Genomic DNA, 26,925 nt, shown 5'->3' on the forward strand with positions numbered 1-26,925 from the left:
AAGACCTCAGCCTTGGAGTCTTCAGTTAACCCAGGAAAACTTATGGAGACAAGGGGGGGGGGACTCGCAAGGACGTAGCCCGACGTCCACTGGACCCGCCCCTTCATTCCCCGCCCATACCGACCCCGCCCCATCCCGCTCCGCTCCTCGGCAGGTCCCTGGCCCCACGGGGGATGGGGGTGGGGACCCAAACCGGTAACCTCTACCCGGCCTCTTCCCATTGGCCATGCACGCGAGCGAAGTCCACAGAGGCCAATGAGCGGCGGCCACGGCGCGGCGAGCCCTTCCGGCCCGCCCCCGCGCGCCGGCGCACCGCCCGCTAGAAGCCGAGGGCGGGACGTGGGCGCGGCAGAGCCGAAGCGGCGGCGGCGCGGACAGAATGCGGCTTCTCGGCATGGCTCGCCTGGAGCTCGGTAAGCGCGGCCCTGCGAGCGGAGGCCGGGCTGGGATTGGCCGGAGAGTCCGGGGCCGCGGAGCAGGCCCGAGTGGAGGGAACGGGGTGCCGGCCCGGCTTGGGGACTTCTTGGCCGGCGGGGAGGGGGAGGCCCAGCCGGGCCCTCTGCAGGAGGCCCCGGGGAGTCGGGGACTCACTGCTTCTGCTCACCTCGAGCGCCGGCCACCACCGGCTCAGCTCAGCCTTCACTTTTGGGCGCGTGTCGTAGAGGTCGGACCTGAGATGCGGACTGAAGGTGGGCAGTGCCTTCCAAGGGAGGCCTCACCGCATGCCTTTGAACGTCCGCCTAGGTGCCCCGGAGTGATGGTTAGCGACCCAGTGGGTGAATTTTGGGGTCCCCTCCTTCCTCGGCTGGCTTTGTTCACGGCCCTAGAGTCTTTAGACAGTACTTAACGCAGCCTAGATCATGACTGGAAAGAAAGTAAGATAGGTCCCTGCACTCCCTTCTCTTTCATTTACTGTCTGTGACCGGCAGCGTGTTTTCTCACCTTTCTGCCAGTGTTCTTTTTATTTTTTTTTCTTCTTTCAACTGTCCTCACCCTATGAGCGGTAGTACATGTTTAAGAAGTACTTGCTGGGTTACCGTAGAGAGCAGATGAGAGGGAAAAGATTTAATCTCTAGCTTTCCCCATGGAGTGGCTGGGAAAGTGAGCCTATCAATTAGCTCATTATTTTAATCAGGTAGTCAGCCCTCTTTTGGACACCCTGCTGCAGGCGGGTGCCAGGCAGAAATATTACAGGCGTGAATTTCTAACACCCTTAACGGCTGCGGAGATTGAATGGGAAGCCACAGATGGCCAAACCATCTGCACGCATCCGTGTGTGGACCCCGGGAGTTCTGTTTCCCGGTGGTGCTCATAGTCACTGTAGAGTGGCCCAGCGGAACTTGATGGCTCAGCATTGACCTACTCAGCCCGCCCCCCCCCCCACCATCCCCACCCGAGGAGGGGGGTGATGCTGGGAGAGCAGATATGAGGGGACAGTGTGTTTGATCCTGACCTGGTAGATCTTCTTGGAGCCATCAGTTGGGTAGACTGAGGCAGAATTGGAAGGTTCTGCTTCTCCTGGCCATTTGGGCAGGCATCCACAGGGATGGGTAGTGACTCCATGCTTCAGGGAGGGAGGCATTTCTTTTGCATGGGCAATTTGTGGTTCAGTCTTTTGTCTGTACACTTTTGCCTAGTTCTCTAAAGAGCTTTCCTTAACAGATGGCTACCCAATTGAAACAATTTATCCAAGATCTAAGACCTAAACACCTTAAAAAACTTCTGAGTGACCACCAGTCAGAAGTAGATTGCAGCAAGGTTCTAGTGTGTTGGAGGTCATTGTCCATATGACTTTGTGTACAGTTTCCATAACTTCTGATTTTTTTTCTCCACTTCTGAAATTTTCGTAAGACATTAGTGTATCAAGCAAATATGAATTCATAACAATTTCATAAACAAGATAAACTTCTTATAAAGGAGTAGAACTCACTGGACACGGCTTTAATCCCAGCACTCTTGTGACAAGCTCTGCGAGTCCCTTGGCTGAACAGCACCATCCAATAGAAACACAATGATGCGAATGTTCTATGTAATGTAATCCTAAATTTCCTAGGTGCCACACTAAAGCAGAAGAGGTGAGGGCACTTTGAGTTAATTTTACGTATTGGCCTCATTTATGGTGGCAACCCCATTGGATTGTACGCTCTAATGATGTCCTAGCTGTCCCTATTTGTGGCTTTGTTGCAGTGGTAAGATCGGCTACACACATACTTTACAGGACGTATCCTGTCACTAAGCCCTGCTCATCTTTATTTAACCCATCATGATTTCAGCACATGCTCAGTATAAAAATATTAATAAAATCTGTTTCTATTTTCTCTCCAACTCTTTGGAATTCCCTCTATTCTACACAGGCTTGCTCGCCCCAGTTCCTCCTAACGAAACTCACTGAAAGAGCTGTCTGGACTTACTGCCTCCTCTCTCCAATCCACTGCCCACTAGCTGCTGGTTATTTTTACTGTCACAGTTGCCCAGGTGCTCACAGACAACGTTGTCATTAAATGCAGTAGCGAGCTTCAGCCTATCTTGCTGTCCCTGGTAGTGTGATGATTGTCTCTCAGTCCATACTTCTTGGTTTGTGTGACATCACTCTTAGTAAAGGCCACTTTTATTTCATAAGTTTCTACAGTATTGACCCCATCTATAATTCAAATGCAATGTATTTCTTAGACATTTATATTTGGATATATTAGCTATACAGAATAGTGGGTTTCCTTGTGACATTTTCATGCATGTACAAATGTACTTTGGTCATATTCACACACACATACACCATTACCCTTTCCTATTTCCTGTCCCTCTGGTCCCATTCCTTTCTCTATAGTTCCCTTCTGTTGTGTGTTTGTGATGCGGGAGTGTGTGATGCGTTCTCTTGCGTGTAGAGATGTATACGCCTGTACCTGCATAGGCAGAGGCCAAAAGGGCATGTTGAGTGTCTTCCTCTGTCACTCTACCTCATTCCCATGAGAGAGGGTCACTAAGTCAAAGGCCCACCTTTCAGCTAGGCTCCTTCTGCCCCTCCCTTCCTGTCCCCCCATGGTAGTGTTACAGGCATGTAAAGCCGTATTCACCCCTTAATGTGAACAGTAAGGGTGCAAACTTGGATCGTCATGCTTGCACAGCCAGTGCTCTTAATCCACTGAGCCATCTCCCCTGCTTTCGCATCTTTAAAAAACAAATTGGATTCCATCAGATGCAGTGTTCTTGAATAATGTATCTGTGTATTCATGCCAAGGCATACATAACCAACGTCTTGGAAACAGGAGTTAGAGAGCCACTCTGCCACTTGGCGTGTTTGCATTGAACATACGTGGGTCTTTTCTTCCTGGGTTTGCTTATTTACAAAATGAGGATGATTCCTAGATTCTAGCAGTGAAGAATCAGGCGCTTCATTTGACATTAGAAGTAGCAACTGGCATGATTTTGAGTGATCCATGCCTTTCATGCCCAGGCTGTCCTCCTCAGCAGGGTCCTTGGGTTGGAGAGGATCCTGTACTGTGGGCCGTGCTGTCACTGCTGTGTTTTGTCGTTTGTCCAGGTCTGGTGAGCTGTGCCTTCTTCCTGGCAGTCAATGGTCTGTATTCCTCTAGTGATGACGTCATCGAGTTAACACCATCAAATTTCAACAGAGAAGTTATTCAGAGCAATAGCCTGTGGCTTGTAGAGTTTTATGCTCCATGGTACGTATTATAAAATAGTTACGCCTTTTAAAGATGAACCAGTTGATTTTGCTTTTATTTTGCCATAGTGTCACTTGCTCCAACTGACCTGTAATTATATAGACCAGGCTGGCCTTGAACTTGCTGAGATCCATCTGCCTCTGACTCCCCAGTGCCAGGATTAAAGTTGTTATACCATCATGCCCAGCTGTTTTTAATTGTGTTTATGTGCACATAGTACAGGTGTCCTGTGTGGTCTAGGTTGGTCTGGAACCCTGGAGTTGTGTAGCCCAGACTGACCTTGAACGTATACGTTCTTGTCTCAGCATCCTGAGAACTGAGATTACGGATCTATGCCACCATGTCCAAATAGTTGTAGCCTAGGAGACTGGAGTCATACATGTCAGTCTCTTGAAAGCCTCAGAGATTGAGTCAGTTGTGGGGAAAAGGTTCTTACAGCCAAGCATGATGACCTGAGTTCAGTCCCCTGGACGCACAGTGGAGTGAGGCCAGGGCGCTGCACTGCGCGCTGGGTAAAGCCTGTGCTGGAAAGGAAAGCAAAGACGCAGCAGCGGGAAGTGTGCAGGGCTGTGGTGGCCGTAAAGTGGCAGAACATCAGACCTCTGCGAGCAGCTGAAGATGAGCTAAGCTAAGAAAAGAGCAGCATCTTGTCAGCTTCGGAAGGGGTATTCTTAGTTACTTTTCTAGTGCTGTGGTAAAACACCACAACCAAGGCAACTTTCAGAAGAGCTTATTTGGGCTTATGGTTCAAAAAGGAGAGTCCGTAGTGGTGGAGCCGATGTGGCCGACCAAAGGCATGGTGCTGGAGCGACAGAGACAGCTGACTAGAGGTGGCATGAGTTGAGACACTCAAGGCCCACCACGGTGATACACGTCCTCAAGTAAGGCTGCACCTTCTAGCCTGCCCACACAGCACCACCAACCAGACACGGAGTAGCACAGTAACCAGGACTACGAGAGCATCACAGGATATGACACAAGGCAAGCTCTTATCAAGTTGCTCAGGCTGGCCTTGAACTTGTTCCTTTGCCTTAGTCTTCCCAAATAGCCGGGATCACAGACCTGGGCTCGTGGCATTCTTACCATCGGATCCCGAAGTGGGATCCTGAGTGGGTGTATTTTAGGGTGTGCCCGCTGAAAGTTCTGTTGTGGATGCTGAGACTGTTCTCAAAACTTAGCACTGCTTCTTGGGAAATTACCTAAGGGTCAGTCCTAACGTTCATGCCAGCACAATGCTTTGACTATCTTCTAAAGATTTTAAAATTTAATTGCTGGTTTCCATCATTAGCCCATCTGAATTAGCCTGGCAAATAGTACTCGTACAGGCTGCTAAGTTATCAAATGGCTCTGGGAGGCGATTTTGCACACTCAGCTTCTTATGTCGTGGGTAGTTCATTTGTTTTTGAGAGCTGCAGCACAAGAAAACACCCCCAGGAAACCTAGCAGATGGTGTGATCTCGAGCAGGTTCTGGATGTGGTAGGCAACGACTGTGCTGGCAGCTTTATGTGTAGTGTTCTGAGAAAATGTCTAATTAGAACAATCGCTTTCAGCCTTTTTTCTGCTTGGTTTCTAACATCCCAGAGACAACCATGGGTTCCCTCACAAAGGAAAGGCTTTAGATGTAGGGCATAATGGCACATGCTGTTAGCTCTAGCGCTCCAGAACCTGAGGCAGGAGATGTGAGGAGTTCTGGGGCTACATAGCAAAAACTTTTCTTTAAAACACTTGGGAGAATCTTAAGTTCAGTGTCAACCTTTGGACTTCATGAGACTCAAAAAGAGATGAAGGGGCAGAGTACAAATTGAGGATCTATCTACAATGCTTGGGGCCAGAGGTATTTGGAGTTTTTCAGATTTTGAAGTATTTACACAGATTTTACCCACTGAACATCTTTAAAACTCAAAAACGCAGAACTGGGTGTCATGTAGTGCTCCAGAGGTTTCCTATCTGGATGGTTTTGCTTGTTTTTTACTTTTTGCAGTGCTGGGAGTTGAACCAGGACTATGCTCACACTGGGCCCTGAGCTACATCGCCACCTCTGGATTTAAAATTTCAGGATTATGGATTTGCATTTCTTTTCTAAACTAATAAATACCAAGAAGCATCAGCAAGTCTAACAGCTGTGTAATTCTAAAGATGTTGTACACATAAATGATGTTACAGTGTCTTCAGCAATTGTAATAATAAATAAGAAAATAGCTGTGGTTTTTATTTATGGAAGCCATTAAGTAGTAGTAATCTCACCAATTTTGTGTAACACCATGAATAAAAACCCAGAGACAGAAATTGGGGTTCATCCTGAAGGTCAGAAAAGCAAAACAGCCAGCCACTGGCTCTTACCCCTACCTCACTCTGAAATGGCGAATCTGTCTCCTGGAATCTCATGAGACTGTGTGTGAGAGCTGTCTCCTCCCGTTTTATATTCCTCTCTAGGGCTGGGATTAAAGGTGTGCACTGCCCGGTTTCTATGGCAAACTGACGTGACTACTGGGATTAAAGGTGTTTGTCACCATTGCCTCATCTAAGGATGACCAGTGAGGCAGTTTTACTCTCTGAACTTCAGTCAAGATTTATTTATTAAAATATAAGTGAAATATCACTATAACTCTAGATGTTTACATTTATAATAGAAAGAACTTCTAAGTTTCTATTATAGGCTAGCAAAAAATGGATTAATTTTTATGTGGTACTTTGGTCTGTGCATAGGGCCTAATATCAGATTGAAGCAGTGTGTGCTCTAACCATTTAATTTGAATCCTCCTGTCTTAGAGAAACCGAAACCTAAGCCTTGTGAGTATTTAACTTCCGGATTTTAAGTGTCTCACCTAAGCAGCGAAGCATACATAAATGCGTTTATTAATATGTTAAAGCTCCGATCAAGGCACTACTGCAGAATAACCTTGCTTAAAATGTCCCTCTAGAGTATTAATTACGTGGTGTCTTCATGGGAGCATGGTGGGGCAGGCAGGCTAGCTCTGGAGTCGTCATTTGCCAGCCTCTGTTTCTAGAGTGAAGAGAGTCGTGAAGTTCTGTCCTCGGCTTTACACAGATCCAGTGATGTCCTTAGAGCCCCAGGTAGAAGAGACAAGGAAAACCTTGTTAAAATATTTACCATACTGCCTGGTAGTAAACTACACTGTCTGCACACAGTGGGCATTGCACGGCCGTGAGATTGAGTGGTGCGGTTACCATGACCTTACTGGATGGTAGAAGTGGATTTCTGTTTCTGTCACACAGTATGCTGTTATAGTTCACAGCACATTGTGTTTGTTTGGCCTTTGAGAGAGGATCTCGCTGTGTGCTTGTCTTAGCTGTGCTGAAACTTACCGTGTAGACCAGGCTAGCCTTGAACTTGTGGTCCTGCCTCTGCCACCCATGTACTGTCCTGACAGGTTTGTCCTGTCCTGCCTGAATTACAGAAGGTTTTGGTTGGTTTTACAGAATTAGTGCCTGCAAAAGGATTGCCTGTGTGATTGTTTGTTGAGCGGTTATGGTTTGCTGGAGTTGTTAGATTTATGAGACGCTGAGTACCCTAAGTACAGTCACTGGGCCTTCTAGTCCTTGTCTACCTTACAAGCTCCCGGCCCTGTGGAGTCCCCCACTGGTGGCTGCTTTATGAACTGAAGGTCAAAGGATTTAACTGTCAACCTTATTTGTGTTTTGCCTCTCGCAGGTGTGGTCATTGCCAGAGGTTAACACCAGAGTGGAAAAAAGCAGCCACTGCGTTGAAAGTGAGTGTCTGAGGCGGCCCATTCGCTGTGTGTTTAAATTTGAAGATGGGTTAGTGTATGCTGGGAAGATAATTTGCATGGTGAAGTCCTGAGTGCTGCCAAATACCATGTGGGGGGAAGGGTGTGGGGCAGATACTATTCTCATGTCATCAGGTTTTATTTCATCTGATTCCAAGCTAAATTATGTAATTATCTTAGCCATGCTGGTTCTGAAGTCTTTGGTGTCCAGTTGTCCCCCGGAGACACTCCACTTTGGCTGGATTTGCACCCATTGTGCAACTTAAATGCTCTTCTTTCAAGGCTAACCTCCTCAGTGGTCCTTGTAACGTCACTGAGCTCTTTTTACCTTGTGTACTTGAGGCTGACAGGGCTGTAGGGTAGGGAAAGGAGGTAACCTGTCTGTATTTCCTCAGGATGTTGTCAAAGTTGGTGCAGTGGACGCAGATAAGCATCAGTCCCTGGGCGGTCAGTACGGTGTCCAGGGATTTCCTACCATCAAGATATTTGGAGCGAACAAAAACAAACCAGAAGATTATCAGGGTAAGGACTCTACTCCATTCCCCTGTAGGCGACTCCGTCTGTTACCAGTCAGCCTGGCTCCCGCAGGGACTTGACCTTGCTATCTGTGCTGACAGACACAGTCATCACAGATACAGTATCTCCTCCAGGTTTTGAGTATTAGCTTGTAGGTAAGGGGGTGTGTCCAGGCACGTGTGTGCGTGAATGTCAGTTCTTTAGGGTGGTTTTAGGGCCCACTTAGCTCCATGCCTTTCCTATTACAGCTACTTCATATTTGATGAAGATCTGTTTTCCTCCCTTCACTGTAAGACTAGAGACTGGCAAAACATACATAGTATTATTTGCCTATAGTCTTTATGCCTTAACGCACGCACCATTGACTGGGAAACTATTATTAGTGTCATAAACTATTGATAATAGGTACTCCGCATTCTCCCAGTTCTAGAGATAAGAGAATTGTGTGTGTCTATTAGGAGGCAACTAGAGAATTCCGGCCCTGAATTCCCAGGATTAAATATTATCTTAGTCACACTGCTTTTAGAGCAGCACTGGGGATAGGACTGGCCTGTCTGTTGGTGAGCTGTGTTTGTACATTCAAGGTTAAAGATTTGCTAAATATGTCATAAAGTAACTGATAATTGAGTATGTGAACAGAAGTGCCTGTGGGCTGAATCCCAGTCAGACTCGGCCTGGGGAAGTCCCAGGGCTGTGGAATCTAAAGAGTAAACTCAAGGCACAGCCTGCTATAACTGCCCCGCCTCTCCATGCTTGGGCCTCTGGTCCACACAGCACTTAACTGCTCTGGCCTTGCTGCTTTTCTGTAAAGGGGCAGGAAGTCTGCCCAGGCTACCAAAATTGAAATAGTCCATGCCAAGGGTAGGGGACACATACTTGGTAATAGTCTGCTTGGTAAATCTCTAGACTTGGGAGTCAGAATCATTGGATACAAATCCTTGGATGCTTGGTTTCTTCTTGGTGATGAGTTTTGTTTTCCAGAGTAAGCGTGTCTGTCTGCTTCAAAACGATAATTGGTTATAGTTTTACTGCTTGACGAAAACAGAATACTTAGAGCATTCTGCTATGGCCATGGTTATTTGTAAATAAGGCTGTTATTATACTTATTTATTGGTGGCATGAATGGACTTCAGTGCTCATATGAAGTCATAGAACCATTTTCAGGAATTCTCTCACCTTCTACCACGTGGATCTCAGCAATTGAATTCAGGTTGCCCGGCTTGGTGCCAAGCACGTTTACCTACTGAGCCATCTCACCTGCCCTAAATAAGGTGTTTGGGACATAGCCCCACCTGGGACTTCACGGATTGGCAAGGCTGCTTTTGCACAACAACCGCAGAACCGAGTGGTTACAAGAGGCAGATTGACCCCGGAGATAGATAGTGCTTGTATGCGTATGGCCTGCTGTGGGAAGAGTGGGTCAACCCTCTTTCCCTAGAGGGGTTCTCCTTGGGTACATTCTGTTCCATAGGGTGGGACAAGGACACTGGCTGGGATATAGCGCTATCTGTGGCAGGGCTGGAGGGCTGCTCTCATGTTGAGTCTGGCCCTTCGGTTAACTGAGCGCTTCCTAAGTGTTCTCTTCGTACAGTTTGGTAGATGCATGACCGTAAAGCAGCTTTCTTTCCCTATCCATGTGTCCTTTATAAGCTAGGCAGTCGGAGGCCAACAGTAACTAACAGTAGAGGAGAACTATGGAAGTTAGTGACTGCGGTCTTGCTTCAGAGAGCTAAGACAAACCATATTCTTGGACTGTGGCTAAGTGGACCACAGAAGACAGGAGCCACAGGTCAGGTGGTTCTCCAGTGTCTCCCTTCTAATGTGATGTTGGAGCTCAATTAGAGCTTGGCCTTTCAACTTTTGAGGGTGGCTTCGAGGCATGTATTCCGTGTCCTGTGTCCTCTCTTCCCACACACTCTGTCTACTCTCCATGTCCCGTGTTCCTCTCTTCCCATACTCTCCTGTCTATTCTCTGTGTCGTAGAAAAGGTGTGTTGACTTTCTCCCCGGCATTTGGGAAGTTTTCCCGTCTTCCTGGCCGGCTAGCTGTAAGCGTGTTGTCCATGTTCATATTGTCCATTCAGTAGCATGAGATTCTCATTAGAAGATTTACAGACAGTGGACAGGGAACTGAAGAAACTGGCATTTCGAGTGGGGAGTCTAGGGCAGAGTGCATTCTGGGAGAGTGCCACAGTGAGTGCATGAGACCTGATCACCATCAGTTGCTGACAGATGTGGAGTTATGCGGCCCTTGTGCAGAAGGCCAGCCTGAGACTGCCTGTCCCTTGCTGTCCCACAGGTGGCAGAACTGGGGAAGCCATCGTAGAAGCTGCCCTCAGTGCTTTGCGCCAGCTCGTGAAGGATCGCCTTGGTGGGCGGAGCGGTGGGTACAGTTCTGGAAAACAGGTAAGGCTGTGTGGTGCTGACTTAATGTGTCTTGGTTTTCTGCCTGAATGTGTGTGTTCCTTACAAAGGGAGCCATGTAGCCTAGGCTAGACTTGGATTCTCTTTGTGGCCAAGGATGACCTCAGATTCTTCTATTTCTACCTCCCGAGTTCTGGGATTACAGGAGTGTACACTCTACCCAGCTGTTCTTGCCATCCTTAGAGTTACATGGCAAGACCCACTTAGTCACAGTCTGAGAATGACCCTAGCCTGGAATGGGGAGTTGGAACTACACAGTGAAGAAGCTCCGTGCTGGGTGCGGAAGGCTCTGCGATCTCATGACCTTCCCAGTTCCGAGAGGAGAATAGAATCCTGGACTCACTTTCCAGACTCTTTTTGTGAGAGTCTGGAGTAAGTGGGGAGTTCTGCAGGGTAAATAGGAAGAGGAAGAGAAACAAGTTCCTGTTCTAGGATTTGTGCTCCAAAGCTTGACTGTGATGCGCCCTTAGAAATGAAGCTGTTTACAAAACGGCTCTCTGCCCTAAGGGCCAGACCAACTTAGACAGTCTTAGCCCTACTCATAGGTGACACCGTTGCCTTGCCTCTGCCATGGCAATTAACCTGAAGACAGGCATAGCAGAGTGATCAGCACCATAGGTCTGCCTGAAGAAAATTCAGGTCTAAGGGTGTAGACTCGTGGCCTAGTCCTTGCCTGTCGTCAAGTCCTGGGAAGACGAAGCACTGGTGTCAGCTGTTTGAAGGATCTGGACTGCAATGTGAACATAGAAACAGTTGTGTCTGCACAAAGCACTCTGCTGGAGCCTGCATTGAGCTCTTCATAAACACAGCAGGTGGAAGAATTCAAGGCAGATCATAAGTTGTTCTGAATGTAGCAAGAAGTGTTACTGCTACCAAGCAAAAATCATAGTAAGGAATGCTTCCCATTCAGTCATTAGTGTTTTCATTTATTTGCTAATGAGCAAATCGAAACCTTGATTACCTTGTAAGATGACTACTTGCTGTAGTGGTGTTCGTTTTTGACCGGGTAGTCGTTTAACATTTCCTGTTGCTGTGACAGGGCAGAGGCGACAGTTCAAGTAAAAAGGACGTGATAGAGCTGACGGATGACACCTTTGATAAGAATGTCCTTGACAGCGAAGATGTTTGGATGGTTGAGTTTTATGCTCCATGGTGTGGACATTGCAAAAAGTAAGTGCCTTTGACCAAATAAGAGTATTCAGTCATGGTGCTTCTGGTAATAGTCATCCGGCTCCAAGCTGTGCTATCCCCAGATTCAGCCAGGGTCCAGATTCAGCTAGTGTCCAGATTGGGGGAAGGTGCATCATCCCTTTGATGAAGCCACCAAGATGTGTTTGAAGTGTGAAAGCCAGAATGTAGAGCTCAGTCGGTGTGAGGACCTGTGCTGTGGGCTCACTGTGCTTCTCAAATGGGTTTCTGTAGCCTGGAGCCAGAGTGGGCGGCCGCAGCCACAGAAGTGAAGGAGCAAACCAAGGGGAAGGTGAAGCTGGCAGCTGTGGATGCCACCGTGAATCAGGTTCTAGCCAGCCGATAAGGGGTGAGTGTGTTTACGACTCATTTACTTGGAGAAATACTCAAGATTTTCAACAGTGTTTGACCCCTGGCCTCCCTTGGAAGTAGGCAGGGAAGTGTTTAAGCACTTGTGGATGAAGAGATCCCTAGCTGTCGTTGGCACTCGGGACTGGTGGGTTAGTGCGCATCACTCCACTTGGCCTCTGCTGGCCCTGGGTTTTACAGGTGTTCTCATTTGACTTTTGAAAATTGATCTTCTTGTTCTGGAGTATACGGACTGTATTAAATACCCAGAGCTTGGACAGGGTTTGAACTCCTCAAGTAATGAAACTCTGACTGGTTTCCAGCTGGGAACTCCCCCTACCCCCGTTTTGATGATTTAAGCCATGGTGTATGCTAGGCAAGTGCTCTACCACGGTGCTAAGTTCCCAGCACTTACGTATTTATTTTTGAGGCGGTGTCTTATTAAGTGGCCCAGAGTGGCTCCAACTTGTGATCTTTGCTTCAGCCTCCCAGAATAACTTGAATTACAGGTATGTGCCTATGCGTGACTGGAGCATATTTTTGTGATAGTGAAGTGTCTGTGAAGTGGTTTTAGAAACCATAAAGATTGTGGGTTTATTGTTATTATTCAATTTTCCTTTTTAAAATATTGTGGTTGTTACTGTACTTTAACAGATTAGAGGATTCCCTACAATCAAGATATTTCAGAAAGGCGAGTCTCCTGCAGACTATGATGGTGGGCGGACAAGATCAGACATAGTGTCAAGGGCCCTCGATTTGTTCTCGGATAATGCCCCGCCTCCAGAGCTGCTCGAGGTAAAGTGCTCCCCCTGGTGGTGAGGAAGCTCCAGTCTGCTGTGAACCCTTTATATCTGGGTGAGCTTTTGCTTTTGACTGTGTAGCCCAAACTAGCCTTGAATTCACAGCAGTCTTCCTGTTTCTGCCCCACAAATACTGAGATTATAGGCATGTGCCCCAGTGATTTACTCCCTTTCTTTAATTTACTACTTTGGGGGATTAAAATACTGTACAAAACCTCACCTGAGTGGATTCCGTCACCTGGGCTGTTGGAGCCCTGCCTGGCTCTGGCCTGCAGTGCAGACGCCTCCAGTTTTCACAGCAGCACCGAGAGGGAAGATCACTCCCGCCTTCATGCGCTTTTGAGAAAACAAGACAAGAGCCTCCCACAGACATGTGACCTATTTATTCAGCTGTGCCAGGCCGGGCTGTACCAGGGCATTGCAGTTTTAGAGACTGCTTAGGTGGCCTAGGAATGAATGATGGCATGCATTTCTAGAGGGTTCTAGATGGCATGTCTGTGTGAGGAGACATGTAGGGATCTCTGGTGTCGCGTTGCACAACTGCCCTGTCTTGGTGCAGATAATCAACGAGGACGTTGCCAAGAAGACATGTGAGGAGCATCAGCTGTGTGTCGTGGCCGTGCTGCCCCACATCCTGGACACAGGTGAGCACAGGCTGGGTCTCATTGCTGCCGCTGCCTCTGCCACTGCTCTGAGTACTTCCTGACTAAACTGATTTTATTTCACCCTCCGTGTTCTTGTCTGTAAATCAGGGGCCGCAGGCAGAAACTCTTACTTGGAAGTTCTCCTGAAACTGGCTGACAAATACAAGAAGAAAATGTGGGGGTGAGTTCTGAAGCTCAAAGTCTGACCTCTGTGAACAGGGTGCAGACCTTCCTGCCTCTTGCCTCAAACGTTCTTTGCAGTGTGTGTCTGCTTGTTACTTACCAGTCCTGAGATATGAGTGATAACCTAAGTTTAGGTAGCACAGGAAATCTGTGGCTCAGTGGACGACAGCCTTGTAGGATCTGAGCACGTGCCCATCCCACGCTCCTTTCTAAGATTTGGATGTAACTTAGATCCTGATCCAAAAAAGCGTTCTTACCCTAAAGCCAGTCTGCTTTCCCAGGTGGCTGTGGACAGAAGCTGGAGCTCAGTATGAACTGGAGAATGCACTGGGGATCGGAGGCTTTGGGTACCCTGCTATGGCAGCCATCAACGCACGCAAAATGAAGTTTGCTCTTCTCAAAGGGTCTTTCAGTGAACAAGGCATAAATGAATTTCTCAGGTAATATTTTCTTAGTTGTTTATTTTCTCATTTGTTGGGTTTTGTTGATTTATATTGTTATGTGTCAACCAGACAGTAGCAGAACTAGTTTGCATTTAAAACATAAGAGTAATTGGCTGGGTGGCAGTGGCACACGCCTTTAATCCCAGCACTTGGGAGGCAAGAGACAGGTGGATCTCTGTGAGTTTGAGGCCAGTCTGGTCTACAGCAGCTAGTTCCAGGACAGGCTCCAAAGCGACAGGAAACCCTGTCTCAAACAAACAAACAAACAGCATAACAGTAATTGGATGTTTGTAAACTTGAACTTTTAAGTCATCCCTCTTTCCTGTGGCAGGCGTCCCGCTCTCCCTGCCATGCTTGTCGTGTTGCACGGGTGTAACTACAAGGTCTCCCAAGGCCTTGTGCGCGTCTCACCTTCCCACCCTTAGTTGTACTTGGTATTGCTGACCTCAGGTCAGAACCCTTGGCTTTGGAATGTGTGTGAAAGTGAGGGTCCTCCTGCTGTGGGCGAACATGATGGCTCTTAATCCCTAAGCCAGTATGCAGAGCTCCCATCCTGCTCTGCTGTTCACCTCTTCCTAAAGCTCACTCCATCAGTTCTTGGGCAAATGCAAGCATTGACCTAGAGAGGCCAATTGTGTTTCCTCTTCCTGCTTGCTTTCTTGTTCATTTCTCAGCTTCCATGTGAAGTGAGAGTTTTTAACTTTCTGCTTGATAACAAAAGTTGGTGGCTGGCACTCTGCTGAGACTGCCCTGTAAGTGTGCCTGGGCCAGGGGCCACACTCAGGCTGTAGACTACCAGTTGTGCTGTGCTTAATCACAGTGAGGAATGTTGCATTGAAAACCTTCCTGTAAGTCCTGTAATGTTAGTAAGACATAAAGAGAAACTGCACAGTTCCTCAAGCGGGAATAAGTAGAACCAGAGTAATGAATTGTTTTGTATCCCTAGCTGTCCTGGAACTCACTCTGTAGACCAGGCTGGTCTCAAACTCACAGAGATCCACCTGCCTCAGCCTCCCAAGTGCTGAGATTAAAGGTATGCGCCACCAGTGCCTGGCTTAGTAGTGAATTTGTTTCTTTGTGTAATGGTTTTCTTAAAAGTATTCTACAAAAAATAAATAGCATAAAACTAAAGAACCCAATGTAAAAGACAGGTTTTAGCCTGACACGGTGGTGCATGCTGTTGTCTGTACACTCAGCAGGACCAGAAGTGCAAGACCAGCTTGGGCTACAGTAGTCTCAAAATGTCACCAACAGAAACACTCCACAAGACAGCATTCAAAAGTCCAGTTAGAGCTGGATATGTGGATGCCTGTATCCAGCAGCTGGTAGAGGGCAGAGGATCAAGGATTCTCTCTGGTAGTATTTTTCAGTGTAGATGTTCAAGCCTTACTGGCAAACACTTGGTGCGTCTGCCCTCTCCAGCACCCGGCTGGCTGGCTGAAAGCATCTCCTCACTAGTAATGAGCTTTTCAGCTCATATGCTTAGCAGGCAAAGGGTCATGGGCAGCTTTTGCTGAGTGAACTTATTTTAAAAACACCCTCTCATGTTTTATTTATTTTTTAAAAAAGAAAAAGAAAACCTTAGAAGTGGTGCTTGACTTAATGGGTGCACGATACATTGCATTTCGACAGTTTACTCATTGGAAGTACATCTAAATGCATTGGGTATTTTTTTTCCAAGGGAACTGTCTTTCGGACGTGGCTCCACAGCACCCGTGGGCGGTGGTTCCTTTCCTACCATCACTGCCAGAGAGCCCTGGGATGGGAAAGATGGTGAGGTAAGTGGCACTGAGGGGCTCTTCTCCCAGCTTGTGTCTCTGTGTCTGGAAACCGCGTCCACCATAACCAGCATGCACCACGCCTGGCTGGCTTCGGTTTTAGAGAAAGACAGTTGTACTAAAATCATGATTGGGGCTGGAGAGGTGGCTCAGCAGTTAAGAGGACTGGCTGCTCTTCCCAAGGACCCAAGTTCAATTCCCAGCACCCACACGATGGCCTACAGCCATGTGCAACTTCAGACCTGTGGGATCCAGTGGCCTCTCCTGGGTTCCCTGGGCATTTTGTGCACATGGTACATAGACATACATGCAGGCAAATACTCATACACCTACATAACATGTTTAGGAGTTTAGGAAATCACAATTTAAAGGTCAGGGGAACTTGGTTTCATGCCTGTAATTTCCACACTACAACTCTTGAAAGGCTGTGGCAGGAGGATTGCCATGAATGAGGTCAGACTTGAGCTAAAGAATGAAGCCCTGTTTCAAAAACTCAGACAGAAAGCTCGGGTGAGGCGCATGTGTAGAATCAACTGTGGGACCCTGAGGTGGGAGGATTTCAAAGCCAGCCTAGGCTACGTTTGTCAGACTTTGCCCCTGCACCTGCCCCCACCCCCACCGCCTTGTCCAGGTTCTCTGGTTTCCCATCCATGTTATAATTGGTGCAAAAGCCAGGCTGGAATCTGGAATCCTGGAATTTGCTTTTCTGTTGAAACCGTTGGTCATTTGAGGCTCTAACATCCCTTTATGTCCCAGCTTCCTGTGGAGGATGACATTGACCTGAGCGACGTGGAGCTCGATGACCTGGAGAAGGATGAATTGTGAGGGCCACAGCAGCCTTCAAACTTCCTTTCTTGGGAGCAGGCAGTTTTCCAGCAGAGAAGGTTCTGGTCAGTGTCTGCTGTTGGCCATTCCGAGCAGCACTTGCCAGCCCTGGAAACACTGCAACAGTGAACCTCAGCGTCTCAAGAAAACACTGAAGAATTCTATGAATTGTAGCCGTGAATTGGATTGTATTCTTTGGCATATTTTGAAGAAAACTGGGCTGTTAAAACATTTTCCCCTCCTCCTGACTGCTGCTTGACTGTTCTTGGAGGCTGTTTCTTATGTATAGGGTTTTTAAATGTGATTCCTTTGTTTGAATATTAATGGCTTTTTCCATTAAAGAATAAAGTGATATTTTGGACAATGCTGATAATATATGAAATTAGTGGCACATCATACAATTGGAGTCTGATGTTTAGCCTGAAAACACCACCACTTCCCTGAAATAGTGTTTTTTAAATGAAGACAAGACCTTTTGGAAAACTTGGTACCAAGTGAGAATTGCATTTCCTACCCCAAAGTCTTGTCTTGGGGCTTCACTGGTGACAATTAGGCTCAGGTTGTCAACATTCTCACTAATTTCCCATTAAAAGTCCCACGAAAACAAGAGCCTAGTTAGTGGGTTACCCTGTTAGAGGCTTTTTGCTCTATGTGAAGTGCTCAGGAGAAAGTTTGGAGTTACGTTAGAACACAAGAAGAGACTCAGAACTGAGCATTTTATTGTAACTTAAAAAAATAAATACACTCTAACTAATGTCTGAGTATCTTGTGGGTCAGGATCCTGCAGGACTTGGTTATCTGGCTTAGAGCAAGGTCTGAGGCTGCAGTGAACCAGGCTGGCCACCTAGTCCAGAAGGCTGAGGTCAATGTGGAAGTACACGTAGGGGAAATAGTCCTGGTTGCTGAGCTGCAGTCCAGGGATTTCCACAGAGGCCTATGAAGGGAGCAAGGGCAAAGATGATTCTTGTTTTTAAGGGGGGAGCTCCTTGGGTTCTGGCCTCACGCCCTATCCTGTGCAGTTGCCCCACCACCATCCCCCACCCCCTTGCTTAAAAGTATGTGATATCATACATCCCTATGGTGGCAGAGCCCTCGAGTCCCCATGATACCTACATCCAGTAAGCTTGCTGCAGCAACCTCATCTAGATGCCGAAAGACAGAATTGAGCACCTCTCTCAGGCGCTTGGTGGCTGACTTTTTCTGGGGCTGCAGGAGCACAGCCTGGAAGTTCACTGGGAGTCCGTACCTGCTCCGACAAGAAGACCGTGTGGGTGTTTAGTGTAAAGGCCAGCCAAGACAGTCAAAGGCCCAGTGCCCATGTCAGGGGGCTCCCAACTGCCTATAACTCCAGCTCCAGAGGATCCCACAGCCTCTGGCCTCTGGACACCTTTGTACATGTGTTGCACACGTGGGATTAAAAAGTGAACGAATGGCTCACTGACAACGGAGGAAAGAACTAGAAAATGGTGACCAAAGACTAGGAGTAAGATACTAAGTCTCAGTACAGTGCCAGCCGTCTCTGAAGGTCAGAGCTCATGGCCCTGCCTGGCTACCTTGCATACTTAGTTGTACAAGCAGTGGATCTGAACTCTGCAGGTCGTAAATGTTACATGTGCCAGCTGTTATGTGCTCACTAAAGGAGAACAGCATTAGCCATGTCAAGGTATAGTCATGCCTCTTGTTCAGTTTTTGGGTGCATGGAAAAGATACTAAATCTGCCCAAACATTTCCTCCAGGGTCACTGCCTGGGATGTCCATTACTCCAGAACGCTGTTGAGGTGTATCACTGAGCCATGCCCAGCCAGTGTATCCAAACTGTGCCCCAGGCGAGTGTCCTCGGGTGTCTAGCAACAAGATCACCTACCTAGAGTCTGCTCTGGAAATGAGTCAGCTGGGACCTGTGACTACCACCATCATGTCAGGAATGACTCCCGAACCTTCCCAGGCCTCACTCACTGGGCAAAACAAGCCCTGGAATGTGGCACTACCCTTCCCAGTCTGTCTGCAGAGGCCTCTGGTGGCTCCGTTTTTGTTGGCCAGAAAGGCCCCTGTGCTGCCTGCTCTCCCACAAGACAAGTGCCATACTGGCCAGTGGGGTGCTCATAACATGCAGGCAAGCCCCTGGTGAGCGACAGCCCAGTTGATTGTCAGAGACAGTGTTTGCTCTTCTATCCCACACTGACCAGAGACTAAGTACCTCACTCAGCACCCCCCTCACCGCACCAAGTGCAAGGATCATAGGCTTGAACCACCACACCTCAGGGCCATCTCATCCTAAGTCCTACTGATCTTTTAGCTTTTCTGCCAGGGACACCAATCCTGCTAAGCCTCCTGGACAGTTCAGAGAAACATTCTGCCAGGACGTGAGTTCAACTGCCCATCCTCAGGGTGACATCCAGGATGCCCGCCCACCTAGACTTCTCAGGAGAGGCTGCCTGCGATTTAACATGAACAAGCTCCATCACTGTCCCCTGAGAGCCAAATCTGCACACCCTGTGTCCTGTGTCATTTATTCTTTCACCGCTGCCTCCCTTTGGAAAGCATTTGCTGTTTGATTCATTTTCCATGAATACACTGAGAATGATAGGTTATCTGAACATTAAATACTTGGGCTGGGGGGCAAAACTTAACCATAAAAACCTAAATGAGCACACACCGGGATGTGTTTGCTTGTGGTTTATTCTGTGATGCTCGGGACTGAACTGGGGGCTTTAGGGGTGCCAGGGAGATGCTCTCTCACTGAGCTCCACCCCATCCCCAACAAGTGATTTGGATTCACACTTGTGCTTGCCTGTATGGATTCCAAATTTTCCACAGTGGCTCTATTAATTTTAAAATGATAGAAAATAAGACAAAATAATGTTTGCACGTGTAGCTTTCCTATTTTAGTGGGGGAGCTACCTGGAGATCTTCCCTTAGAGGGTGAAGAAATAAGACAGTCTGGGGACGTCTTCCAGGAGCCACTGGGGCCCTGTCTAGGGTACACAGGTGGGGAAGGGACCACACAAACAAGTCTGGCAGAAAAGAGCGAGCTCTGGAGAACGGGGCACACATGGCCAATGGGGATTCCTTTGGCAGAATGGAGAAGATTGCCAAGACATGGTCACAAAAAGCAAAAGGCAGAAGGGCTGGAAGACAGCAGGGAGTGGAGTTTCCGAGCTTCCCCTCCAGGCCCTGCTGCTCAACTCTCCAGCCCAGGATCCCCACCACACACCTGAGCACAGACTCCACAAACACTCTCAGGGCCTTTATGTGGATCCAGGCAATAAAGGCCTCGCTGAAGTTCACCTTGAGCCAGCGCAACAGAGGTCCCTGCAGAGACAGGAGAATGGCATGAGCTTCCGGACACTCTACTGATAACGACCAAGAAAAGGCTCGCAGTATACAGAGCACGTCCTGCAACCAGAGGAAAGGGCCAGGAGCCAGCAGAAGCAGAGAAGAGCCTGGGGAGGCTCGGGACCACAGCATGCAGGTGCCTGGCACTGGGGAAGCTCTGGGGCAGCCACCGGCACATGCGAGAGGCTACCTCGGACCAGGGGTGGGAAGCTAGACAGCTCTTGACCTCAACACTGACACATGAGCTAATAGGTTCTTGTCTGGCACTGCACAGCCAAGAAGCCCACCTCATTGGAAGGCACTACCCTCAGGGTCCAGCCCACCCATCCACCAGCTGCACCTGCCGGCGGCTCTTCAAGCCTCATCTAGGCCATAGCTACTGCTGCCGAGCCTGACGTGGTTGTTCCTTAGTGTCAGTCCCCCTCTGACACTTCTAACTGCTGGACAAGGCCAGAGGTGTCCAGCCAGGAAAGTCGGGGAGGAATGCTGAGCAACCGAACCGCCCTCCCTCCAGTCAGAGCCCTGCCCATCACCAGACACCAGCTCCAGCCACCATCAGCCAGAGCACAGACATCCCAGCCAGCCGACAAGCGCCATTCCCTGCCTAGAGAGGCAGCTCCAGGAAGACCATGAAGGCTAGGACAGCAGGGTTCTGGGCTCCTCCAACTTCAGACCTCACAAGTCATAGAAACAAGAGAAAATGCAAAGATTTGTTCCTCAGCTGGGGAAAGAGTTGAGTCAGGGACCCCCAGGGTTCCCAGGGGGTGCTTACCTCGCCCTCGCCCTCACTCTCTCTGTCTCTGTCGGTCTGCACCGCAGCGGGCCTAGCAGGGTTCCCTAGCGGGGTTACCTTAACCTTGTGGTCCCGGTAGGTGGCTGATCCCTTTTTAAGAGCAACACAGGAAGTTTGCTAAAGGCACAGAAATTATTTATTAATCTTTCAGCAAGCATGCATCGTGAACACAAATAATTCTCATGGCCTGGAGAGCCTGTGCCAGCAAGCTCTGGAGTCCGGGCTGAGAGAAGGGTGTGGCAGAGGTCCAAGGCCTGTGATTTCAGACACTAGGGACAGAGCAGAACCTATGTGCCTGCTTGGGTCAGGACCACAGAAGCAGCAGACAAAAACTGCTCCCGGAAGTATTACTGAACTATCCTGACCTAGGGAGCTCATCAGTCAGGAACAGCTTCCTCTGTGGTGTTCATGGGACACTTCAGCATGTCACATACAGGACATTAGTCAGGCATACAGCCAGGCTGTTTCACCCTTTATCACCCTGTCTGTAAATGGGTGGAAAACACAGGGTAACTCAACTGTGTGTCCCCAGAACAACCCGGTCCCTCAGTTCCAGTGACTCGATAACTAAAGGATATGGGATGCTTGGCTGTATCCGCTCCCAACCACACCAAACAAGAGATTCCAGGGTCCTGGGGTGGAGGGGGTCCTCACTGAGCCCCTCTGAGGCTCCATTCACCAGCATGGGTTCTGAGTGTCTGCCGGGAGCTCTGTTTCCCACACACAAGGAGACTGTAGCAGGTTGTCTGGGGCACGTGGGGCTGCTGAAGTCTATGCCATGTAAAGACACCACCGCTGGGAATCTGAGCCCCAGGGAGAAGGCGGCAGCTTACTTGTGTCACCCTGATACACAGGAAGGATGCCAGATGTCCTACTTCACCTATAGGCAGGGCCCTCACAATCTAGCTCCATCCAGGGGTACTGCAGGCCCAGGGGTAGTAGGGGAAGAAAAGCCCCACCTAAGGGAAGGCTAGAGCCGGGCGATGGTGGCACACGCCTTTAATCCCAGCACTCGGGAGGCAGAGGCAGGCGGATCTCTGTGAGTTCGAGACCAGCCTGGTCTACAGAGCTAGTTCCAGGACAGGCTCCAAAGCCACAGAGAAACCCTGTCTCGAAAAACCAAAAACCAAAACAAAACTAAGGGAAGGCTAGGCATTGTGATGGACAGGGCCCCAAAGCCGAGGTCAGGCAGTGAGCTGGGCATCTGTTCTTGTTAGTGACAGCCACTCCTGCCAGAATGTGCCATGTCTATGCCATTGCTCTAAGGAGCTTAGAGCACCTTCAGGGACTCAGGGCCAAGGCCTCTAGCCAGGCCTTTCATCTTCAGGAGCCCTGGCTAGAATCCAATTGATTTTGGTTCTGGGCAGTGTGGGTACTGGCTCAGTGCATACACATGGCATGTGTGTGTGTGCAAGTGTGGGTGTGTGTGTATGCAAGTGTGTGTGTGTTCATGTGTCTAGGCTCAAGGAAATAGGGTTAAAACTCTCCAATATGGGCTGGGCGGTGGTGGTGCATACTTTTAATCCCAGGACTTGGGAGGCTGAGGCAGGCGGATCTTTGTGAGTTCAAGACCAGCCTGGTCTATAGAACTAGCGTCAGAGAAACCCTGTCTTAAAAAACAAAAAAACAAAACAAAACCCCACACCTCTCCACCATGGGGCTGTCGGACCATGCACCTATAATCTCAGCACTCTGTAGGTGCCAGCCTCAATTACATATCAAATTAGAGGCCAGCCTGGGATACATGAGACCCTCTCTCAAAAACAACACAGAAAATCCAACGCCATGAACCATCACTAGTCGGGCTTTCCTTCTGAAAAGGAAACAGCAGGCAGGTGAGGCTCCAAGAACTACTTTGGGGATCTCGGTGGCTTGTGCTTACTTCTAAATGTGTGGGTGAGAAGAGCCACCCACTCAGCAAGATCCGGTATGCGCAGGCTCTGCCTAGTGCGGGAGGAGGCCTGGTGCAGCCGCCGGAGCACGTGTGGAGCGCTGTACCAGGCCAGAGGCCCTGTTCTCCCAGGCACACACTTACAGCTCTGAGTACACAGGCTTCCCCTTGAGGACTCAATGACACTCTATGGGTCCCACCTGTCACTGAAGTGACACTAGAAGGTGCTCTGTGGCTGGGGGAGAAGGAGCCAGTGCCTCAAGGAAGCAGGGCAGAGCCGGGGCCACTGTTCCAGACCTCCAGAGTCTGGAACGCATGGCAGAGCCCAGAGGTGATGTTCTCCATTCAACACTGCATTCTCAGCTTTGCTCCAGGGATGGAGGCTGACCTCTCCACAAAGCTCCTAAGTGTCTGTGGCCAGAATCTCAGAGAAGCACCCACTCTGCTAAGAGCACTGGAGAGGTAAACACAGGTGCTGGTGATGCCCTGAAATCTACAGTCACAGATGATAGGAAACAGGTGGCTGTGCAATCTTTGAGGCGGTGACACTATCCACTCTGGGCACAGATGCTTCATCCTGGTGCCCCTGCTCTGGCTGACCTGTTGCAAAGCCCAGGCTGATCCCCCTGGCCACGGCTCACTTCAGCTACTCAACTTCTGTGCAGCAGACAAGCCCTGCCAGAGGGCAGTGATCCGGGTGGCTGCGAGCTGCATCAGGGGGTGGAGCTCAGTACATATGACATCTGAACTCACATGTGTCTCGACAGCATGAGCCCAGGAGATGGGGACAGTGATACTGGGGAGTGGACGCTGGCCCCCCCTGGAATGTCTAGAGAGCCCCTCCCACACCCTGGTACTCACATACTGTTGTTTCTTATCAGACAGCAACCTGGTCATCTCTTCCCTTTCTCTTTTAATTTCGTTTTCATCATAGTAAAATTCCCGGACAATGAACCTTCAAAAAAGCAGCTATAGCTGTCACTGAGAACATGGTCAAGGCAGACTCTCCCCAGGGACTCACACCAAACCCGAGCAGCCGGTGGCCCACATTTTTACTTGTTTTCTTTGGCTTTAACTTTGAAGTCTTCAGTCACTTTGCGGAAGAGAGTCACTGTGAAGAGGCCAGCCTCATTGTCTTCGGCGATCAGTCTAAAGGGAGAAGCATTTGTTAGCTGGACAACCTAGGGCTATTCCACTCCAGGCTCTGAGCTGAAGCTAAATTAGGAGAAATTCTTCTTCCACCTCAGGAGGTCATCCCCACTGAAGAGTCAGGTGTCCTGAATCTGGTGGCCTATGCTTGTGTCATTGGCAGTCACCAGGGGCTGGGAACCAAAGGTGGCCTGAGTCTGACAGCTTCCTGGGTCTGCCCCCACCACCCACCCCTCCGGGCTCAGCCTTGGGAGCTCAGCAGAGCCTCTTGTTGGGAATGACAGGGAGTGCGCGTCTACTTTGCCTTATGCTCCTCAAATGGCTGAGTGATCCAGTCCCCCACGGGGCCGGCCCAACACCGCTGCTGGCTATGCAGGTTCCAGTGAAGTCAGTGCAGAAGCCACTCCACAAGGGTCACTCCATTTTCAATAACATGAAGCCCTAACTGGGCATGTCATTGCCAGCATGTAGCACAGGCTGCTGCAGTCACTGTCCCCAGCAACATGGAGACAGCGGTCTAAGTAAGAAGTCTTGGGGCTCTAGGCATGCCTGGTTGGAAGATAACCTCTTCAGTGTCTCAGAGCCCACACCCACAGGAACTGCTCCTAAGCCCCAAACCTTTCCAGGATTGTTGGTGCAGGCTCTCAAGATCTCTGAATCCTGAGGTCTCTGCTCTGGTGCCCAACATCCTGCCAAGCTGAATGCAGTGGTTTGAAAAGGAATGGGCCCCACAGACTCATGTGTTTGAATGGTTGGTCCATAGAGAGTGGCACTATTAGGAGGTGTGGCCTTGTTGGAGGAAGTGTGTCGCTGTGGAGGCGGGCTTTGAGGTCTCATATGCCTGTTCACATGCCTGTGGATCAGGATGTAGAATTCTCACTATGTCTCCGGCACCATGTCTGCCTCCATGCCACCATGTTTGCCTGCCATGGCGACAATGGACTACACCTCTGAACTATAATCCAGCCCCATTTAAATTCTGTCCTTTATCAGAGTTGAGTGATCATGGTGTCTCTTCAAAGCAATAGAACCCTAACTGAGACACCGGCCCTCCTAAAAGGACCCCAGAGGCAATCTTTAAGAACAAAAGAAGCCTGCCTTCCAGGCAGCTCCTGTCTGGTGCTACCTGTAAGATGGACCTCCTCTTCAAGTTCCTCCTTAGTCCTTAGACTGTGTCTAACCTATTCCTCATTTTAGCTCCCTGTGGCTGTCTCCTGGGAGCTGGTGGTATGTTCCTCGGTGCCAAGACCTCAAGAATGAATGGATCGAGATAGGAAGGGGACTAGAATGGGATGGGATGAGGCAGATGAGGATGGGGCGGGACAGAGTAGGATGGGTAGGGTGTGATGGGACAGTGAATATGATGGGATGGGGTGGGAAGGGCTGGGATGGAAGTGAAACTGGATGGGGTGGGGTGGGAGTAGAACAGGATGGATGGGTAGGGGTGAGGGAGGTGGGATGGGACGGAAGGAGGCAGGTGGAGTAGGTAGGGTAGGATTGGATGGGGTGGAGTGGGCTTGGATGAAATGAGATGGGTTAGGTGGGATGAGGTTGGGTGGGCTGGAGTGAGGTGGGCAGCTCTGGGTGCAGTGTGGTAGAGCAGATAATTGAGCTCACGTTTACTTGCGGCTCATTCTGAAGTTTCCTGTATGGCATATATAAGATGTATGACTTAGGATCACAAACAGGTCCCGCGTAGTTAAGAGTTCCTTAGGCCCTGCCTCACTGAACTACACATATAACTCTGACCCTGCGGGTGGTTTTCCTCATTTCCATGGCCCCTGTGACTCTGCCGCGAACTGTATTATGGCCCAGGCACCAAGACCTTCCTGTCACATGTTTTTTTGTTGTTTTGATTTTTGGTTTTCTTTTTTTAAATTCAAGATAAATGACATGGTCCTCTGTATATCTGCTGTGGTAATAAGAATGGCTACCATAGGCTCATATTTTCTGAACGCTCAGTCACCAGGAAGTGGCACTATTTGAGAAGAATTAGGAGGGGTGGCCTTGTTGAAGGAAGTGTGTCTCTGGGAGTGGGTTTTGAGGTTTCAAAAGCTCACATCAGGCCTAGGTGTGCACTCTCTCTCTCTGTTTGTCTCTGTCTCTCTGTCTCTGAGGATACAGCTCTGAGCTCCAGCATCGTGTGTGCCAGCACGATCCCTGTCATGATGAAAATGGACTAAGCCCGTGAAACAGCGAGCAAGCCCCTCATTAAATGCTTTCTTTTCTAAGCATTGCCTTGGTCATGGTGTCTCCTCACAGCAATGGAAGTGTGACTAAGACACCTGCCAACAGCTAATGTCTGCTCATTCTCCAAGGGAGCTCTGATGTGTGTAGTTCATTGCTGGTTTTCCACGGTAGACATAGAGTCAACCCGGGCCTACCCATCATTTTTGCATTGCTCACTTGTTCCCGTTCTGACCCCAACTGGCCACACAGTGAGAATGCCCTCCCTGCCCAGACTCTGAGGCCAGCCAGCCCGATGCCGGCACTCTGTTCAGGCATTTGCCGAATGGATGTTTAGTAGAGAATACAGAGCAGGCAGGCAGAGAACCCAGACACTCTTCTGGAAGCAGCCAGAACAGCCTTCCCAGAGGAGGGACAGGCAACTGGAGCTTTGAAGGACAATGGCAAGCAGAAATTCCAGGCCACAGGGACTTACTGTGCAGGCATGGTGCTGTGAGGTGCCCCACCCTTGGCACATGTCTGGTGTTCCAAGAACATCCATACATTTCCCCTCTGGGGATGTAGACTAAGCTGAGGTCTCACTTACTTGGTTGACCGAGGGACCACCATGTCCGACAGGGACTCATACGTCTTCTGCCACTGTGCATAGCTTGACCTGTGAGGACACAGACCTGTTGAGTACTTTGGGAAGGAAGGGCTTCTCTTGTCTCAGGAAACTGTTTGCACCTTCTTCTGAAGGTGGAAAGTCGAGAGGTATAACCAGGGAGTGCTCTTAACATCCCCAAAGTTCTTGCTATTGCCCAGGGCTGCCCTGAGCCCAGTCTGATTGCAAGGGCTCCAGGTCTTCCCAGAAGGTCCCCATGTAGAGAGCTCGGGTGTTGGTATATTTGAAGCTTACTAATAATGATCTGATCCTGGCCCAGGTGACCTGGGGACAGCAGAATGGTCTTTCTAGCGCCAGGACAAAGGGAAGAGTAGAGCTCTCAGGCTC

General features: G+C 49.2%; 2 protein-coding genes across 5 annotated transcripts in view; one reads left to right on the forward strand and one right to left on the reverse strand.

Moving 5' to 3' along the window:
- The first annotated feature begins 297 nt into the window (after positions 1 to 297).
- Positions 298 to 16,942, forward strand: Pdia6 (protein disulfide isomerase family A member 6). Its single transcript, XM_050141951.1, has 13 exons — positions 298 to 413; positions 3,539 to 3,680; positions 7,355 to 7,412; positions 7,826 to 7,952; positions 10,245 to 10,351; positions 11,409 to 11,539; positions 11,792 to 11,906; positions 12,560 to 12,700; positions 13,265 to 13,349; positions 13,458 to 13,530; positions 13,814 to 13,972; positions 15,657 to 15,753; positions 16,510 to 16,942. The coding sequence occupies exons 1-7, from the start codon at positions 380 to 382 to the stop codon at positions 11,901 to 11,903; spliced, it is 711 nt and encodes a 236-aa protein (XP_049997908.1). The 5' UTR covers positions 298 to 379; the 3' UTR covers positions 11,904 to 11,906; positions 12,560 to 12,700; positions 13,265 to 13,349; positions 13,458 to 13,530; positions 13,814 to 13,972; positions 15,657 to 15,753; positions 16,510 to 16,942.
- A 143-nt stretch (positions 16,943 to 17,085) lies between these two features.
- Positions 17,086 to 26,925, reverse strand: part of Atp6v1c2 (ATPase H+ transporting V1 subunit C2) — a 37,173-nt gene continuing 27,333 nt past the window's right edge. For 2 of the 4 annotated variants that reach the window (XM_050141947.1, XM_050141946.1), the window contains 7 exons: positions 26,521 to 26,589; positions 23,655 to 23,747; positions 23,460 to 23,553; positions 20,687 to 20,824; positions 19,793 to 19,890; positions 17,692 to 17,824; positions 17,086 to 17,512 (listed from right to left, as the gene is read on the reverse strand). In XM_050141947.1, coding sequence (XP_049997904.1) covers positions 17,423 to 17,512; positions 17,692 to 17,824; positions 19,793 to 19,890; positions 20,687 to 20,824; positions 23,460 to 23,553; positions 23,655 to 23,747; positions 26,521 to 26,589 — 715 coding nt within the window. In that variant the 3' untranslated portion in view covers positions 17,086 to 17,422. The remainder of the gene's footprint in view (positions 17,513 to 17,691; positions 17,825 to 19,792; positions 19,891 to 20,686; positions 20,825 to 23,459; positions 23,554 to 23,654; positions 23,748 to 26,520; positions 26,590 to 26,925) is intronic. The other 2 variants (XM_050141950.1, XM_050141949.1) reach the window with 1 other exon arrangement.

Source organism: Alexandromys fortis, unplaced genomic scaffold, assembly GCF_014885135.2.
Source record: "Alexandromys fortis isolate MF-2015 unplaced genomic scaffold, M_Fortis_MF-2015_v1.1 scaffold_30, whole genome shotgun sequence".
In the NCBI taxonomy this organism is placed as follows: domain Eukaryota; kingdom Metazoa; phylum Chordata; class Mammalia; order Rodentia; family Cricetidae; genus Alexandromys; species Alexandromys fortis.